The sequence below is a fragment of the Sphaerodactylus townsendi genome, linkage group LG10 (genome assembly GCF_021028975.2).
Source record: "Sphaerodactylus townsendi isolate TG3544 linkage group LG10, MPM_Stown_v2.3, whole genome shotgun sequence".
Lineage (NCBI taxonomy): Eukaryota > Metazoa > Chordata > Lepidosauria > Squamata > Sphaerodactylidae > Sphaerodactylus > Sphaerodactylus townsendi.
The window spans coordinates 59,276,093-59,295,391 of NC_059434.1; the positions used below are offsets into that span (position 1 = coordinate 59,276,093).

At 43.4% G+C, this 19,299-nt stretch overlaps 1 protein-coding gene across 1 annotated transcript in view; it reads left to right on the forward strand.

Moving 5' to 3' along the window:
• Positions 1-112: 112 nt before the first annotated feature.
• Positions 113-19,299, forward strand: part of QRFPR (pyroglutamylated RFamide peptide receptor) — a 37,471-nt gene continuing 18,284 nt past the window's right edge. Inside the window, exon 1 of the mRNA XM_048508848.1 lies at positions 113-703. Within this exon, the coding sequence (XP_048364805.1) occupies positions 364-703 (340 nt within the window). The 5' untranslated portion in view covers positions 113-363. The remainder of the gene's footprint in view (positions 704-19,299) is intronic.

Sequence of the window (19,299 nt, forward strand, 5' to 3'; positions counted from 1 at the left end):
GTGGGGGGGGGGGGGGAGAGGAATGTGCTCATTGATTGGCGCACGGCTCGGACGGAGTCTCCAATGGGGACCTTCTCTGCTGCTCCTCGCTTACCTTGGCTGAGCGGAACGAGAGCGCACTGGCGGCTCTGCTCAAAACTTTCAGGCGGTCGGTGCGCGTCTGGGGGTTTCTTTTTGTGTGTGTCCAGTTCGACCCAGTTGCTCTTGGCCGCCCTTACCCGAGTGCTTTGACCCCTTTGGCGGATCCCTCCGCACTCGGAGGCTACCATGCCTGCCGGCCACTGCACCTTTAGCCTGCCGAGCCCGCCAGGCTCGTAGAAGGTGGGATCGTCCGCTGGCGCTGATCCACTCGCGACGCTTGCGATGCAGTCCCTGAATATCACCCCGGAGCAATTCGCGCAGCTCCTGCGGGACAACAACGTGACTCGCGAGCAGTTCATCGCCCTGTACGGGCTGCAGCCGCTGGTCTACATCCCGGAGCTGTCCGGGCGCACCAAGCTGGCCTTCGGGCTCCTCTGCGTGCTCATCTTTGCTCTGGCGCTCTTCGGCAACAGCCTGGTCCTCTACGTGGTGGCCCGCCGCAAAGCCATGCGCACCGTCACCAACATCTTCATCTGCTCGCTGGCGCTCAGCGACCTGCTCATCGCTTTCTTCTGTGTCCCCTTCACCCTCTTGCAGAACATCTCCAGCAACTGGCTGGGGGGTGAGTGGCGCGGAAGCGCGGGAATGGAGGTGGGGGCTCATGCTGTCCCATGGGTGCGTCCTGTTGGAAGGGGTCGCGGCTCAGTGATAAGCAGGTAGAAAGTCCCAGGTTCAGACCCTGGCACCTCCAATTAACTGGTCAGGCCTGAGGTGATGTGTTAAGATATTTCTTTGCCTGAAATCCTGGAGAGCCACTTGCAGTCTGTGTACCTACCCAGGGTCTTCCTTACTGCCCTGTCACTCTGCTCTCTGGGCAGATTAAACTTGACTTATTGTATCATGTAATAATTTTATGCTTTAGGCCATTGTGAATGGATCTAGTACCCAGAGAAATTGTGCAAGAAGTCTGTTGAGAAGTCCCATTCATTCTTTTGTCAGATCATCACCTCTATGGAGTCAGTCTTACAAACCTAGAATAATGTTTCCTTAACTCTGCTTGTAAATTGTTATCACAAGAGGAACCCTGTAGTTCAAGTCTAAACAATTTATGCACTCTCAAACATTCCATCAGCAGCTTTGAAAAAATAACCCTTTAAAATTATACACAACACGGGTGACATTGGGCAAATCGTTTTCTCACACTTATCTACCTCATAGAGTTGTTGTGAGGAGAAGGGGAGAACCATATATTCTACCCCAAGCTTCTTGGATTGAGATTAATAATGCAATGAATAAGCAAGACATAAATTAAAGTATTTACACCTGTCAGATTCCTAACTTATTTGAACAAATATAGAGAGATGCTCTTTCTCTGAGGTCAGAAAAAAGACAAACCTTTCTGGGTAGATCTAATACTCTGCAAAGAAGCTTCATACATATTCATAATACAAGCTTTATATTCATAAAGCTTCATACATATTCATAATGCGTGCAAGCTTTGATGCCGCTTGTCCAACTGCCTGCCTCTTGGTGTTGTTAAACTGACACACACAAAGTTTTCCTCTGCTGAGTTGTTGCCACAAGCTGCTATGCAGATCTAAAGTACAACTGGATGTTTTTGTAGCTATAAGTGAATTATGCAGGTATCAAAATGGTCAGCCTCCTGCCTACAGCTGGATTGTTTACTGATCTAAAATAGGAGACTCTGCTTTGAATATATTGGAAAGATATTTTGGGTACCTTCTGCTGCATCCAAAGCTTGTCAGGGTGACAAAGAAACACCACCAAGACACCAGGCAATCAAGATTACCCTCCATCCCGTGTAGCAAGACCCACAGTTTTTAAAAGATGTGTACTTATTTTCTGTACATAAAGACAAGTGTATGTTCGATATTTGCCAGGCACCGCTAGGTGAACTGACCTGGCTATGGAGACTTGGTTGCAGAAACAGAGCCTGGCAGTGCTTAGATTGTTGTTTCCTTACTTGGTCAACCCAAAGCAAGAAAATTTGTATTGCTGGTTTCAGAATATGATGCAGGCTGAAGAATGGATGATATTCTTTAACTCTGGGTAGCTGTTGCTGCTCAGCTTACTGCCACTGAAATCAAACTCCTTTTCGAAATGTATTACATGCTCCTGGCAATTTCTTTGGTATCATTGTAAATGCATTTATTTATTTATATCCCACTTTTCTCCCCAGCTGGGGCTCATGGGCCAGTTTTGCAAGGTCCAAATATCCCAGGTTGAGCAAGACAAATATCCTGGTTTGGCCAAGAAGTTCGCACAGCTCCCAGTCCTAACGTGGGTTTGTCCTGCAATATCTCCTTCATCCCGGGTTTTTCAAAAATCACTAAAAAGTTATGGACCTTCAAAGGTGTAGCCCCCATCTACTATTAGCTTCCATTGGAAACAATGGGGGATCGGGGGACCCCTTTTGGGAGTCCATAACTTTGGACTCCCTGAACCAAACTTTACCAAATTTGGCTCCTATCATCAGGAGTGTCACCTGACGATACCCTGAAATTTTGGTCTAGCCTAAAAACTGTGCCCCTTGCAGGCCAAAACCCCAAAACACACTTTAAAATACAAAAAACCCACAAATGGGGGGGGGGAGCTTCGGACATGCAATGGGGGGGTTGAACCCGAGAACCCCCCTTACCTACGTCCTTGCAACAAAGAATGCTGATATTGCACTTTTAGACACATCTGTTCAGTCTGTCATATGTTCCCGTTTTGAAATAATTGCAGGTGTGGTTTTACAGACTTCGCCTGATCAATGGGAATTGCGAGTTCCAATTAATTTTTACACATTGTTGCGCTTACCCTAACTCTATATATTTAATCTTAAAATGTCTATAGTCCTACATTTATACATTTTTACAATATTCATACAAGCTTCTCATATTACAGTTTTCCTTTTCTACCTTTAGTTTGTTCTTGAAAATACATTTGTGATTACGTTGTCCTTTCCTTTGATGTGTATTACATCAAAGTAATATTGTAACTGAAGACTCCATTTGATCAGTTTACTGTTGGTGCATTTTATCTGGTTCAGCCACTTTACAGGTGAATGATCAGTATACCAAGTAAGTTTCCTCCCCTAAAGGTTAGACTTTAATTTATCAACCACCAGACACTATTTCTTTATGACTGAAAGGTGTCTTCTATCTGCCAACTTACGGCTTAGATAGGTTATGGCTTAGATGAGGTACAGGTACAGGATGTTGAGCTCCATCCTCTCCTAAGTGGCTCAGCATGGCTTTGAGGCATTTGTATTCAACACAAAGGGTTTTTAAAAATATCAGGTGCCCTTAAAACTGGTGCAGTAGACAGTACTTGCTTCAGTGTGTCAAACACAGTCTGGCACTCTGGTGCCCAAATCACCTTGTTTGGTGGTAAAGCTTTCTTTGTTAGCTCACATAAAGGTGCATCAGTTGTCCTAAATTTAGGTATGTACCTCTGGTAATACCCAACCACTCTGATGAAAGCTCTTTCTCGTCTTTTTGTGGCGGGCTGGGCCGCTCCTGAACTGCTTGCACCTTAGTCCAATCTTGTTGTTGCCTCCCTCCTCCTAGTATGTATCCTAGATATTTCACCTGGTGCATACAGTACGACATTTGGAGGTCTTTACTGTTAAACCAGCACTTTTGATTCATGGAACACCATTCACAGAAGTTGCAGATGTTCATTGTCAGGCTAAACACTAATATATCATCGATATATGCCAGGACATAATCCCTCATTTCTGTTAGCATTTTATCAATTAACCTTTGGCTGCTGTGTTCCTTAATACAATTGCTAGTGCAGTGAACTGCTGGTCACAGAGGCAGTCTTTTGCTTATCAACATGGCTTGTGAACATGCAGATTGGCACCCTTTATTAGGGCCGCCAGCTGCATAGAGAAAATAAACATCCTGGCTGTTTAGCAGAGGCTTAATGTAAGTTACCCTGAAGAAGTAACTTACTGCCCATTTTCACACAAAGCTTGTACTGAAGAGACAGAGTACTACTTCAGGCCTTTTGAGACCTACCTGTATTGACATGAATGAAGTGATTGATGTAGGCAGGGGTGGCCTGTGTGCAGATGAGGATGGTCCAAGGAAGCAGTTGCTAGATGGAGAGGGCGATAAGGGTACATGTTTTGTTCCTCAGAAAGCAGAAGCTACTACCTGGAGCAGATATCAAGCCTGTGGCATTGCCTCTGTTAACTGAACTGGAAGTAAGTCCCATTAAGCAAAGCAGAACTTGCTTATTACACTTCATTAGGACTGAGCTGTTTTGACCAGCCTACTTAGATTTTATGTTTTCCGGCAAAGATTTAAACAATAGCTGATTCTTACTGTCATATGCCTTATATGATAAAGGTAAATGTAGTCCCCTGTACAAGCACCAGGTCATTACTGACCAGTCGGGTGATGTCACATTATGACACTTACTCGGAAGACTATGTTTACAGGATGGTTTGCCATTGCCTTCCCCAGTCACCTGCACTTTACCCCCAGCAAGCTGGGTACTCATTTTACTGACCTCAGAAGAATGGGGGGCTGAGTCAACCTTGAGCCAGTTAACTGAAATTGACTTCCATCTGCATATAACTCAGGTTTTGAGCAGATCTTTGACTATATTACTGCAGCTTATCACTCTGTGCCCCAGTGCTCCTAAATATGATTAGGACTTGATTTAATATGTCTTAACCCAGGCCAATCATGTGGATTTGAAATCAGAATCTAGTCTGGCATAGTGGTCAGAGTAGTTCTGTTCACATTTTTCTGTGGATGTCTGCCTGCTTATTTGTGTGTACATCTCTTTGTAAGAAAGAACCATGCACAAGCAAAACTGGGAACAAGTACCTGATAAATGTGGGTTTGACTGGCAGCTTTGTCAGGATTGTAAATAACACAAATTACTAACCCTGTGTACATGTCAAAGTGAATGAATTTGCAATTTTTGTACAGGACCCACTTAATTTTTGTTTCATTTGTAAACTGAGGTCTTTCTTGTTTCATTTGAAAACTGAGGTCTTTCTTCTGAAGAGGTGTATGCATGAACAAGCAGGTCATACATGCATTCACAGTAAACAGGGCTACAGCTGAGCTCAGCATTGAGAGGCACAGGTTCACATCCCTCTCTGTCATGAAGCTTACTGAATAATCTTGAGCTGATCAGGTTTTATAGATGAAGCACATTAGGGAAGACAGGAAACAGAAATGGGATTTCCAGAGACTAGGGCCCCTTCCACACATGCAGAATAATGCACTTTCAATCCATTTTCCCCATTGTTTGCAAGTGGATTTTGCTATTCTGCATAGTAAAATCCAGCTGCAAAGTGCATTGAAAGTGTATTATTCTGCATGTGCAGAAGAAGCCTAGCTGTCTTCTCTCTCTCTCTCTCTCTCTCTTTTCTTCTGCCTAATATTTTTCTAGCTCACTTTTCAAGATCATAGATTTCTTTATTCTGGATCCTTAAAGAATGATCAAAATAATGAGCTCCAAATATATCAAAATGAAAAGCGACCAGATATGAGCAATCTACCATCTAGTGAGTTTTACAAATATTCCTTAGATTTATAGAACACATGGTAAGGATCAATGAACTGACCTGCGTTGAAGAAATAAAGAACAAACAAACAAGCAAAAAAAATGCTGCTGTCTGCTTCCACTTAGCGCTCATGATTCAGTGGAGCGGGCATCTCATAAGACTGAAGAGGCTTTGGCTGACAGCTTTGTCAGGACTGTAAATAACACAAATGTTTCAAGGACCCCAAGGTCACCATGAAGTAGCAAAACTATGGAAGCAGTGGTGGTCACTGCATCTGAAAAGCCCAGTTTCTTGGCTCTCTTAAATTCATTTTTTTAAAGGAAGGAACAGAAACAGAAAAAGCAATTGGGACCTAGAAACAGAGGAAGGAAATCAATGTCAGAAAAGTGTTGCCACTTTTTATTGGCTTTCCCTTCTGCAACCCTCTGGATTATTACTGAGACAGTTGCAGTACACTTGCTTGGGATAAGACTAATATCTTTGATGCTTTCTTGTATTTTCTGCTATATGATTTCTCCACAAACACCCATGTGTAGTTGAGGAGAAATGCCCAAAGGTTTAAATATTAGATAAAGTAAATGTACTTTGGCTCAAATGAAGAAGAAGAAGAGGAGGAGGAGGAGGAGGAGGAGGAGGAGGAGTTTGAATGTATACCCCCCTTTCTCTCCTGTAGGGGACTCAAAGGGGTTTATAATCTCCTTGCCCTTCCCCCCTCACAACAAACACCCTGTGAGGTGGGTGGGGCTGAGAGAGCTCAGAAAAGCTGTGACTAGCCCAAGGTCACCCAGCTGGCATGTGTGGGAATGTACAGGCTAATCTGAATTCCCCAGATAAGCCTCCCCAACTCAAGCAGCAGAGCTGGGAATCAAACCTGGTTCCTCCAGATCAGAGTGCACCTGCTCTTAGCCACTGCTCTTAGCCAGTACGCCATTATGAACATAAAAAAACCCTTTTGAAGTTTTTCTCAACTTACTAATATTATCCTCACCAAAATGGTTCACTCTGTGGGTAAACATTTTTAATATACTAATTCTGTTGCAGCAATAAATATGATGTATTGTTCATCAACAGGTTTGTTATTTCTGTCGTTTAAGTTTACAGTTACTGGTACTGTGAAACAATGAAATCTTTTGAAGTGATTAAATGCTACAGTTTAACTATCTTGGGTAAGGTTTAAACATGTGAATGATTAAATAGTTCTCTTGTTTGACTTTTATCCTTGAACACCAGCATAATACTGCAGTTATATGTACATTTAAACAAACAAAATGAAGGTGAAACAATTATGTTCTAATACATTGCTAATACATGATACCATAATCAAATTTAAAAGGTAGGTGTCCATGTACATTATAGCATTCTTGGCTGAACAGAATATTTGATTGTTGTTAGGTGATTGCTTAATCAGCAGGCTGGCAACATTTGACTAGCATGCCACTGCTATTCTAGAGCACAGGAGAGCCATTCAGATGAGACTCAGATCAAGCATTATTCACAGTTGACGGGCATTAAGAAATATTAAGGTAGGGTATTGTCATAGTGAATAACTTGCTGAAACACATTAGTGGATAGTTTATGCTTCCACCTGGCGGGATCCATTCAGTGGGGTTGGGTGGGGGACCCAGAGAGCATATTTATCAGAAAGCAATCTGCTGCCCCAGTTTTTGCAATGAAAGGTGCTATTCAGAACACAATCCATTTTCCGGAAATGTTAGAAAGCTGCTGTCTCGCTTGCTGCTGTGTTCGGCACATGTCATGTGTGTACGTTTTTTCTGTGACTTTTGAACCCTGCAGATCCTACCAGATGTAAAGGTTGAAAGTTTTTTGGAGCTGAAACATAATTCACATTAATGGTTGCTTATTTTTCTTCTTCTGTAAAATAAAGAAAAATCCTTCCTGTGCCTTATTATTGCAGCTATTTGCAAAAACAAATGGTTTTGCATATCTAAGGTTATTTGAAAGTGACACCCAGTTGTATGTATAGAAAAAGAGTATGCCAACCATCTGTAGACCAGTTGTGTGTTGTGTTTCATACTCTTCTGACAGCAAGGCAATTGTACCATGACAGCGAGAGAGGATTTAGATACGTTCTATGAGGCCATGTATCTAACTATTGTTTAGAAAATATCATCTTGGAATACATAAGCTGGTTTTCTGCATGCAGACAGATTGTGACAAGAGACTTACAAGCAGTTCCCGCAGATACCCTAAGGCAGTGTTGGACAACCTATGGTGCTCCAAATGTTCCCATCAATTGGCCATGCTGGCAGGGGCTGATGGGAATTGTAGTCCATGAACATCTGGAGCGCCATAGGTTGGCCACCCCTGCTCTAAGGGCTGGTACAGTCCCCTATTATGTGGATGACTACCAATTTGAATCACTGTACAGTCCTGTCATAAGTGGTCATTTGATGGTAAGGTTATAAAACAAGAGTGTAGTTTTAATTAATTGGAAATATATTGCACAAGGGCTGAATGAAGTTGTCTTTTAATTACAATGTGGTTGAAAGGTTTAGTTGGAAATATATTGCACAAGGGCTGAATGAAGTTGACTTTTAATTACAATGTGGTTGAAAGGTTTGAGACTATGTTGTACAAAGCAGAGTATAACTTGAGTGAAAGGAGGAAATTTGGCTTTCCTATCTCTAAGCATGCCCAAGTCCTTTGCCCATCTCATTTGCATGGAAGGAATAGGGGATTGACTAAGATAGGTGATTTCTTAGTGTTCTCTCAGGTATTTCTGCAGCAGGCTATTAGAGTTAGTTTTATTGCCTGCCAAGTTTCAATTTTTTAAATGTATAGATTGTAGGCTTTTTAAAATCAGTGGACATATGCTGCCAAGGAAATGTTTCCTGGAACACAAATGAAAAAGATGAACCTGGGAGTAACTGTATAACCCAGTGCAAGACTAAAATACCAAAGTGTGATACCAGTACTCTGAACATAAGACTCTGGAGTTTATTACTGCCTACTTCTGTGGAGTATTAACCAGAGTTAACTGAAATGTCACTTCTGTTGTCTATGAACAATCCATCACCAGTATCATATTCCACTATTGCTGCTGCCCAGTAGCTACCCTTTAAGGATTTCCCCACCCCCATAACCATTGGAACTGTCATTTTTTTCTGAAGGGAATGGATGCCTCTCAGTCTGGTATCCCAGCTGTGCCCATTCTTTCCTGAGTGACTCTGCTAGGAGTTTAGCCTCCTGACACAGTCTAAACTCCTTACAGTATTGTTATCTGTTTCACTGACACGTACCCTCATTTATCACATTTTTGTAAAAACCATCTGTGTTTTTTGTGAGTTGCTCGGGGTCAGTCTGTCCATGATGTAGCAGGTCTCTGAACTGAGCTCCCAAGAACCTTTCTCCTTTTTGAATAGCAAACATACCAGCCCTCAATTCAGAATGTGGCATGAAAACAGAACTCCTGTTTTGCCCTAGATGCAGATGCGTAACACCAATGGGGCAGGGTGGGGCCCTACACCCTGGTCAAAGCTGCGACAGAGGCATGCCCAGGCCGTGGAGGGGGGTGAACAGGATCATTCTGGGGCAGGGGCAAGCACCGTTGTGGCAGGGGCGCAGCATGCATGCCCTGGGCAGTTTTTCCTTGCTTTGCCTCCACCTAGATGGACTGTTTTGGATCGGAAGAATAACACAGGAGTAAAGATAGTCCTCCTCATCCAATTTTTAGGCTGTAGTTCCAGGTCCTGAATGAATGCTTTTTAGAAAGAAACCCTGTGTGGGAATTCTGACACCAGACCTGACTGTAAATACATACAACATAGATAGATAGTAATCAATTCACAATCTTGACTAAGTATTATTCAAGCTGAAGGAATCCAATGCTGACTTGTAAGTTCCATGTCATCATAATAATTTCTACTTCTTTGAAATGTCTTAGCTTTGCTGAAATTCACTGAGCATTTTAGGTTGGGTTTGTCATGAACAGAAAAAATGGGATACATTCCAATAGATAAATATGGAGCAAAACTCTTTGTGCTTCTGGCTGTCCAAATGAAAGCTCAGCATCATAGAAGTACTCATGGGGGGCATTAAAGTGTGCCATTTACAGATGGGTAATTGGTTTGTCAGACAAAAAACAAATATTGTTCTACTTAGAATTAATAAACTGCAATAGCCATCCATTATATGCCCAGACTCAAAGAACAACTGAATCTGCAGAATTAATCACCAGGGCTTAATGAATTTTACTTAATTACGCAAGTAGCTATGTAACATTTTTCTTCTGAACCAAATACTTTTTCTTAAAGGTCAAAAGTAAAGTGAAAGGAAAGTTAATTGTACAACTGTGCAAAGCTTCATTTGAGAAGCAATGGTTAGCATTGAAGGTAAGAGATGGGATTGAAAATTGTATCACAGTCAGTTACTTGCGGTATGCAGTTGTGTAGCTACCACGGGACAGGGGGCAACCCGCTTCGGGCGCATGCCACTGGAATCATGTGGGGGTGGAAAATCGCTCCCACACCCTTCCCCCTTGCCCGCCCCCCCCAGACCTGGCAGAAGCCCAGAGCAGCCTGGTGGGCCTAACCAGGCTGCTTTTTCAGCCGACTGAAGTAAGATAAATAAAGAGGCCCTGGGGGGGAGGGCTGAAGGGAGAGGGGTATGCACCATTTTGCACCAGACACCATTTGCCCCCCCCCCCCGCCACTGGTTGTATGTCATAAGAAACTCACTGGAGGCCATTTAAGTACTTAAAATGGTCAGCAGTCTATGTAGCTATTGTAAGGAATGGTGACAGTGTCATTGTATTCTTCTGTGGAGGATATATGAACTGGCTTCTTGATTATGCAGTAGTTCTGCATTGCTCTTTCTGGAACTTTCTGGGAGTTCTAAAAATTATCTTAAAGCAAAATAATCCTTTCAATAAGAACCCTAGCCAATATCACATCAGCCTTTGCCAGTGGCTACATAACATGCCTGAAGGGATTCAAGGCTCCTGCTGATAAAAATATGTGTCTTCATCAATCAGTCTTGATTTCATGTCTTTCTCCATAGTAGAGCTGGTAAAGTGGAAGAGAAAGTGTGACAGCTAATGAATTGGGGGAGTCGTATCATTCCCTGAACTGTAGGGTGCAGAATGTAGTCTTCCTATGTGAAGTTCTCCTGCACTTTGTTCTTCATGCTGTAGCCATTGGACCATTCTGCACAAAGGAATTAAAACATCTTGCAGATATTTTAAAAAGAACTGTTTTGGGTTTTTTTTCTTCCATACAGCATGGGAGAAATAAAGCATTGTCAGTCAAAATAATTTTTCCCACTTCTTCCCTGCCCTACTCAAGGTCTTAATTTAATTTTTGTTGCGCCCAACAGTTTGTGTTGCTGCAGAGAGTCTCCATGCCTGTTTGATGAAGGTTTCCCACAGAGGTTTTCTCTGCCAGCTGCTCATCCACTTGCTATTTCTGTTTAAAAAGTAGATGAATAAAGTCAGTTTTCCCTGGTGCTCCCACACACTTGTTGTTTTTCCTTTTTGTTTTGTTTTGTTTTGAGAGGTGTCTTCATAGCTACAATGATACCAACTGAGAATTGCAGCTGCTTGGAGGGCTGGTTGACTTCCCATTAATAAGCAGTGAGTTGACTTAGGCAAAGAGCAGTCTGCAATCTCTTACAGGAATGAAGACTGCTTCTGTTTGAATTCGTCTTCCTGCTATTCTGAGATGAGACATATGTCAAACAGTACAATAAGATAAATTAGTCTGTAGGGTATGAAATGTGCAAGATGGTGCTTGAGAAGAAATTTTCTTCAAGCTGTGAAGTGTTCTGTTTTATTAGATTTGGCTGCAGCCTTCTGTGATGCCCAGAGAGTCAAAATGGATGAAGCTGTTCATTAGAAGACAAGAGAAAATGTATGGGTTTAGGGGAAAATACTATTTCAAGCAATTCTTCAAAAGGCAATCTAGATTTAAGTGTCAATATTCGTGAGATCTCATATCTGGAATACATTCTCATTTAAATGGAACTACTTGGACACTTCTAGCTCTGTAGCAAATCTCCAGACTATCATAACCCTACCTTGGGCACTGTTGATACTGGTGCCAAAGAACAGATAGTAGCACCAGATTCTGGCACAGGCATTGCATTTGAATTCCTTTCCATGGGCAGATTCTTGAGTTAGGGGCCTAGGAGAATCTATTCCCACAAGATGATATAGCATTGCTCTAGTTTTCCTCCTCCCAGGTTCTCTTACTGATCCTTCGCTATGGTTTTCTTGATAACATAGTATGTGCAGTAAGATCTCCTAGAAACACATCTGATAGCTAAACTGCAATCCATTTAAAATTTTTGCAGCTAGTGACTGGGATCTGAGCGCTTTAACTAGGTCAAGGAAATATAAAAGGGTTCAGTTGTCTCCAACATTGTTGAAAAGAAGTCTTCAGTGAGTGACTAACTTCATTTAGAACCAGAGATGGAAATACCTACTGGATCACAGTCCTAGAGACCTAGTGGTAACCAAGAAAAACATAAGCAATGTTAGTAGCACTGCAAAGCTCCTCGGCTTTGACTTGGGCTATGGAAAAATGAGAACAGGTGTAGCCTTGCCTAGTGAGCCTACACCTGGTGTTATCATTGCCAAGATTAGTCATAGCCATGGAATCCGTACAGTACTACTGCAAGGACACTCCTCCAACCAGCTTTCTCCTGACTAGCTTGTCATATCATTCCACTCCACCCCTTCTAGCCAAAGTTCCTGATTTAAGAATAGCCCTTCTGGATCAGATCAGTTGTCCATCTAGTTCAACAGTTTTTCTCAGACAGTGACCAAACAGTTACTCTAGAGGGTCAACAGTAGGGCACAGAGGCTTTCCTTGATGTTGTCTTCTGGCACTGGTATCCAGAGGTTTATTTTAGGATCTTGATGTTCCCTATAAGCACCATGGCTAGTATCCACTGATAGATGTATCCAGAGGTGGAATTCAGCTGGTTCGCACCGGTTCTCCCAAACTGGTAGCTAACCGGCTGAATCCAACCATGGTGGCTCGATCTGTGGTTGTAGCAGCCTGCCAGCAGGCTGCTAAAGCCCCAGATCAGGCCATGCGATTCCCAGTGGGCGAGAAAGAGGTCTCCCAGGTGTTTGGTTGGGAAGGCTCCTCTTCCGTGCTGGGAATCTCGCTGGTGCCGTCTGGTGTGGCTGGGCAATGTTGGTGTGATCCCCAGAGGGGGAGAGGTCTTCCAGGCACGTGGCTAGGCCCAAGGTAGAGGAAAAGGCCCTGGCTGGGCCAGCCACATTCCTCCGCAGCAGCCAGGTAAGTGAGTAGCAGCGTGGGGGGAGGGGTGCGCGCAGCAGGGTGGAGGTGGGCCAAACCAGTAGCTAAATTAATTGAATCCCACCACTGGATGTATCCTTTGTGAATTTGTCTAATCCCCCTTCAAAGCTGCCTATGACTGTGGCCATCACTACATCGTCTGGCAGTGAATTCATATTTTGACTACTAGCTGAGTAAAGAAGTATTTCCTTTTGACCTTTGTGAATCTATTGTCCATCAATTTTATTGGATGTCCTTGAGTTTTAGTATTTTGGGAGAGTGAAAAATAGTTTACTTTGCCAACTTTTTATCCTGCGTATAATTTTATACACTTCTATCATGTCACCTCTGAGTTGTCTCTTTTCTAAATGAAAAATTCCCAGAATCTTCAGCCTTTGCTCACAGAAAAGGTGCTTCAATACTTTAATCATCTTGGTTGCCTCCTTCTATACTTTCTGCTACGTTCCTTTTGCGATACAGAGACTAGAACTGCACACAGTATTGTGAACTAAGCGCACCGTCAATCTATATACGAGTGTTATAATATTGGTGGTTTTATTTGTAACCTCTTCCATAATAATCCCCATCATAGTTTGCCCTTTTCACTGCTGCGGCACAGTGGGTTGACATTTTCTACTGTGACATTCTACACTATTGTTTATATTGGCATGGTTAGTTAATTGTGTTATTTAATGGAATCTGATTTTTATTCACTATCTGGGTTTTAATTGTTGTTATGGTTTTATCTAGTAATTGTATTTTAAATGTTGGAAGCCACCCTGAACCCTCAAGGGAAAGACAGCATATAAATTTAAGTAAGTAAATAAATGTAGCTATCCACCTTAAGGTTTCTTTCCCTCACATTTGGATGCCGCCTCGAACCTTTTCTGTCAGCAGACCATTAATGTTGCTGGACCTTGTTTATCTAACCTACATAATGTGCTTCACTGTTCCAGATTTAGACACATCCTAAGACTTCATTCAAAATGTTGAGTGAAGTCCCCTGAACCTAACCCTGAATGTGAGCAGACTTCCACAATCCCGAATGTTTTCAAGCTGTTCCTTGCAAGAAAAGGCTAGAAACCTGTATTGTTAAACTGAAAGGTCTCAAAATTCTGGAAACAACAAATGCTTTGACTGATATGTTTACATCCATTATTGTGTTTTGGTGGCAGCTATGACATTTCTAGAATGATGTATGAACTATAAAATGAATCTGTCTGTAAACTTGTTTTTGGGGAAATCTGCTCACATTTAATTTCCTGTACTATTTTTTTACTGGGAAAGCGTTCTTACTTGGTTTATGATCTAAAACTTAAATGGTGGCCAAAAATGACCATAATGCTAAACTGCAATATTGCCTCCGAGGGGGATCAGATCATTTTCATATGCAATAAAGAAAGAGGGGCTTCTAGGGACAGCAAATATGTTGGAAGAACATTTATACAGCATGCTTTAGGCGTAAAACAAGTTTGCAATCTAGGATGAAATTTTCCTTGAAATTAATTTCATTGCATAGTGATGTCAGGAATGGATTGCCAAATCTGAATATTTTGTAGTATATTAAAAGGAAATTTGGGGAAAAGTCATTTTGTTCAAAAACAGCATTTCATATCACATTAGCAATATGTTAAAGCTGAATATTTTCAGATATTTGCATTGTTTCTAATACTTTCTAATGAGCTGTTAAGGTATTGCGGGTAGATGTGTGGCCATTCACGCTCTGTTACACTTTCCACAATAAAACTCCAACACAATTTTTGAGTGGATAAGAAACTGGCCATAGCCAAAGAACTTTATTAACAGAAAGCATAGGAAATCAGATGGCGCAGCATGGGGTGTGATCAAAGCCTCTGGGCAGCACTAGTGCTGTCCCCCAGGGCACAACGATTCCTCAGCCCAGCTGCTGGAGGAATAAACCAAGTGAAAGATTGGAGTGAGACAAAGTCCAGACTGGCGAAGTGCCCATGACTGGAGGCCCCCTCCAACTTACGCTAGGGGTGCAAGCTTCTTAGCCCCCCGCGGGGCATCCCTACCGTGAGCTTGCTCCACCCCAACCTCTTAAAAAGATGTGCTAAACAGGGAAGCTCCCCCAGCTCCCCTTTCCAGCGGATCATCCCCCCATGAGCAACCTGCCACACAGCAAGGATGGAAGGGAAAAACCCTTGCCCCTGCTCCCACCATCACCTCCTAAACTTTCAGCCAATCACACAAAGCTGTTCTAAGGCTAAGAAGCCACCAATCCATACCCAATGGTGACAAATGCACCCCATCTTGCCGGTACAGAGCTACTACTTTACAGGAAATGTCCCAATGTGGAACCCCCTGGCCTTCAAAACCATGAACAAAATGCAACACAGCTTGGCAAATCCTTGCTCTGGCTCCATTCACCCGACATGGATCCACCACTCCATTCCAAACGCGTCTCTGCAACATGTGCGACCAAAAGATCATCGTATCCGGTAACAGACGGTGAATGGAGTCCAAGTCCGATAACATAGCTTGCTGCACATAGCAGCTGCACACTCTTCACTGCAGGGATGTCGTTCTCTCTCAGCTGAATCACAAAGAACACAATTCTCTCCATTTATAATCAAGAAGGCATAATAATACAAATTATATGTGTGTGTGTACATATATATACACACATATATATACACCTCTTTCTCTCTCTCTCTCTCTCTCTCTCTCTCTCTCTCTCTCTCTCTCTCTCAGCAATACATACAATAACTATTCTCTAAAACTGTTTTAGTTCTAATATATAACCCATTTAAGCAAACTTTTAATCCATCTTCAGCAAAATTAATGAATTCCCTTAATCATTACGTCAGGCCTTGTTACAAGAAACTAACAGCTTACACCTGGTGCTCTGATCTTTCCTTAGAGAAGTCATCTGTGAGATAAAAGCTAAGGGGTAAGATCAAAGCTTATTCATCCTGGGTCCTTTAATGAGCTTAGTTTCCATATAGTGTACGTGTTTTGCCTGGCCTGTTTTGAAGTTAGAAAAACTTTGGTCAAGCAGCAAGAGCTTCTGAACAGTGTTTTCCTTCAGTTTCGGAAGGAACAATGTTACAGTTACAAAGAAACAATGGATAAAGTATTTTTCTCAACTCTTCATGTTGAAAAAAATCAACTCCAGCCTCTTTTCATATCAGTGACTTTCCTCTTGGGTTCCTTTTTTTCCTGTAAGACAGGCCTTCAGGCTCTTATCTGTCCTGACTACTACAGGACAATAATTTAGATCACAATCTGGGATACAGTTCAAAGTAGGTAACTCCTGATTCATGAATCAGATTCTGAAACCACAAGGCAGGATTAGATTGGCATGTTCGCTAGATTGTTTCAATCAGTGGGCATTGTTTCCCTAGACTGCTAGCTGTATGGTGTTTCTAGGAGCTTGTTTTGATTTTTTTCCACCATAACTGAATGTTTGGCATTCATTGTTATTGGGTGATAGTAGTGGAAATGCACTTGCTGGTGACACAGCCATGACTAAGAAGAACACCTGCCTACCACTACTAATTATAAGTAGCTCAGTTAGCTCAGTTAATAGCTGCTTAGGAAGACAGAAGGGAGAGCACATTTCTGTACAATTTTGCAGACCCCTTTCTAGAAGCAGTGTTCAAAGTGGAGATTCTTGTATACTTCAGCCTTAGGCTGTGGAGGCAGAGGTGGGATCCAGCAGGTTCTCACAGGTTCCCGAGAGTAGGTTACTAATTATTTGTGTGTGCCGAGAGGGGGTTAAAATGGGTGATTTTGCCACATAATTTTTGCCTTAGTTACACCCTCCTCTCAGCAGTAGCGCGCAGAACTTGAAGCAGTCTAGCAGGAGGTGCACCGGCATGCATGGCAGCCTGCGCCTGCGTGCATTCGTTTCCCGCCCAAGGACCGGCGCAGCAGCTGCGTCCTTGCCATAGCCCCGCCCAAGAATGTCCCGCCCCCGTCATGCCCTGCCCAGCCCCATTGGCACTACGCCACAGTTTGAATCCCACCACCATAGGAACCTGTTACTAAAATTTTCGGATCCCACCACTGGGCACAATGCCATACAGACTACCCTCCAAAGCAGCCATTTCCCTCAGGGGAAATCATCTAGAGATCAACTATATCATCTAGAGATCAACTGCATTAGTGGGCGATCTCCAAGCCCTCCCTGGAGGTTAGCAATACTACCCGTAGGCTGCCGTGTTCTTGAAGGAGGCAGGCGGCTGACGTATCACAGCTTGTTTTCGGGCTTGGCGGCGGTGTGCATTCGGCGCTTAGAATCAACTGCTGCTTGTACTCCGCGGCTCTGCTCAAGTTAGTCATTCTGGACAGATCTGAAATGAATTCGAAGGAATCAAAAGTGGGCAAGTGTTGCAATTCAGCTTCTCGACAACAACGACAAAGAAAACACTTGTTTTCCTCTCTTGAGCCCCAAATCTTCTGAAAGCACGCCACTCCAAAGCTAAGTTGTCACAAGTGTTTGCTTTGAGCCAAGAACAAAGGCAGGCTGCTTCCACGGGTCCAAGTGCTTTGGAAACATCTCCGTCTCTCCAGGCGTGGCTTCCTCGCTCATTTTTCTTTCTCGTCTTTGTTTGCACAAAGACAGGATCATCTCCGTCTTGAACTTTTCTTGTTCCTACTCTGAATGACATTAAACTTGCTTCAGTTAGAGAGAGTAAGGAATGTCGTTGTGCTGTAAACGGAGGCCTATCTGTCAGATAGCTGCGAGGAAAGTTGTGGAAGATCGAAAAAGTATCCTGAACAAGATCAGGTCATAAGAACACAAGAAAGAGCCTGCTGGATCAGACCAGAGTCCATCTAGTCCAGCACTTTGCTACTCGCGGTGGCCCACCAGGTGCCTTTGGGAGCTCACGTGCAGGATGTGAAAGCAATGGCCTTCTGCTGCTGCTGCTGCTCCTGAGCACATGGTCTGCTAAGGCATTTGCAATCTCAGATCAAGGAGGATCAAGATTGGTAGCCATTGATCGACTTCTCCTCCATAAGTCTGTCCAAGCCCCTTTTAAAACTATCCAGGTTAGTGGCCATCACCACCTCCTGTGGCAGCATATTCCAAACACCAATCACACATTGCATGAAGAAGTGTTTCCTTTTATTAGTCCTAATTCTTCCCCCCCGCATTTTCAATGTTTGCCCCCTGGTTTCTGGGTTGTATCGAATAAAAGGTTACTGGGTTGTATCCTACCGACCTGCTCAGGTTACAATGGCCCTTGGCTCCGATGCAAGAAACCTTCCTCCAGTGTTCGCTGGAGGAAACGTCTGTTCTTGGGCCAGTAGAAGGGGTCACTGTAAGCTGAACTGGTTTGGTAGAATCCAAATTAAAGATCAAATCTGAGCTGTAACTAGAAGCTAAAATGACCAAACTGAAGCTATTGTACCTGCTCATATTATGAGAAGGTAAGAGTCACTGGAGCCAGCTTGGCGTAGTGGTTATTATTACTATTATTTTAATTTTGTTTAATCTCACAGCTGCCAGTTCTTTAGCTGGTTGATGGCCTTTCATTACAATTCTGTCATCTCCCAGAAGCCTAGGACATTGTAATGTATCAGCGTAGCGGGGGCGTACCACCCAGGGGGACATACAGGGTCAAATATACCCGGGCTGCTACCATTTAGTCATGTGGGGGTGGTGATCGTGACTTTGTGATGACCTGGTGCCAAAAAAAAAAACATTGTTTGGTCATGGTGGGAGAGGGTGGCCGCCCCAAAACTCAGATTTTGCGCTGGGCTACATTTTCCCTAGATACACCTCTGGGCTGTAGAAGAAGAAGAAGAGAAGAGTTTGGATTTATATCCCCCCTTTCTCTCCTGTAAGGAGACTCAAAGGGGCTTACAATCACCTTGCCCTTCCCCCCTCACAACAAACACCCTGTGAGGTGGGTGGGGCTGAGAGAGCTCCGCAAAGCTGTGACTAGCCCAAGGTCACCCAGCTGGCATGTGTGGGAGTGCACAGGCTAATCTGAATTCCCCAGATAAGCCTCCACAACTGAAGCGGCAGAGCTGGGAATCAAACCTGGTTCCTCCAGATCAGAGTGCACCTGCTCACAGCCACTGCTCTTAGCCACTATGCCACTGCTGCTGTAGCCTCCTCCCCACTGCTACCTTTTCCGCCCATGTTGTTCCCTTCTTCTCCCCCTCCCCAGATTGTAGCTATGCAGAACTCTATCCTCCAGAAATGGGGAACTGCAACATTGGCCTCTCTGGAGAAGACTCTGCTTCTCCAGCTGTCTTTGAGCAGCTCGGCCCAGCGTCTGTAATGGGAATGAACTCTCTCCCTGCTGATGGGCCTTGGCTGCTGTTTTGCTATGTAAACTCCCGGTGCCAGCCTTGGGCATTAATTAGGACAATTTGTTTGAAACAGAGTTGATTGGGGGAGCGGTTCTGGCCTTTTGGAGAACGTCAACCAGTCCC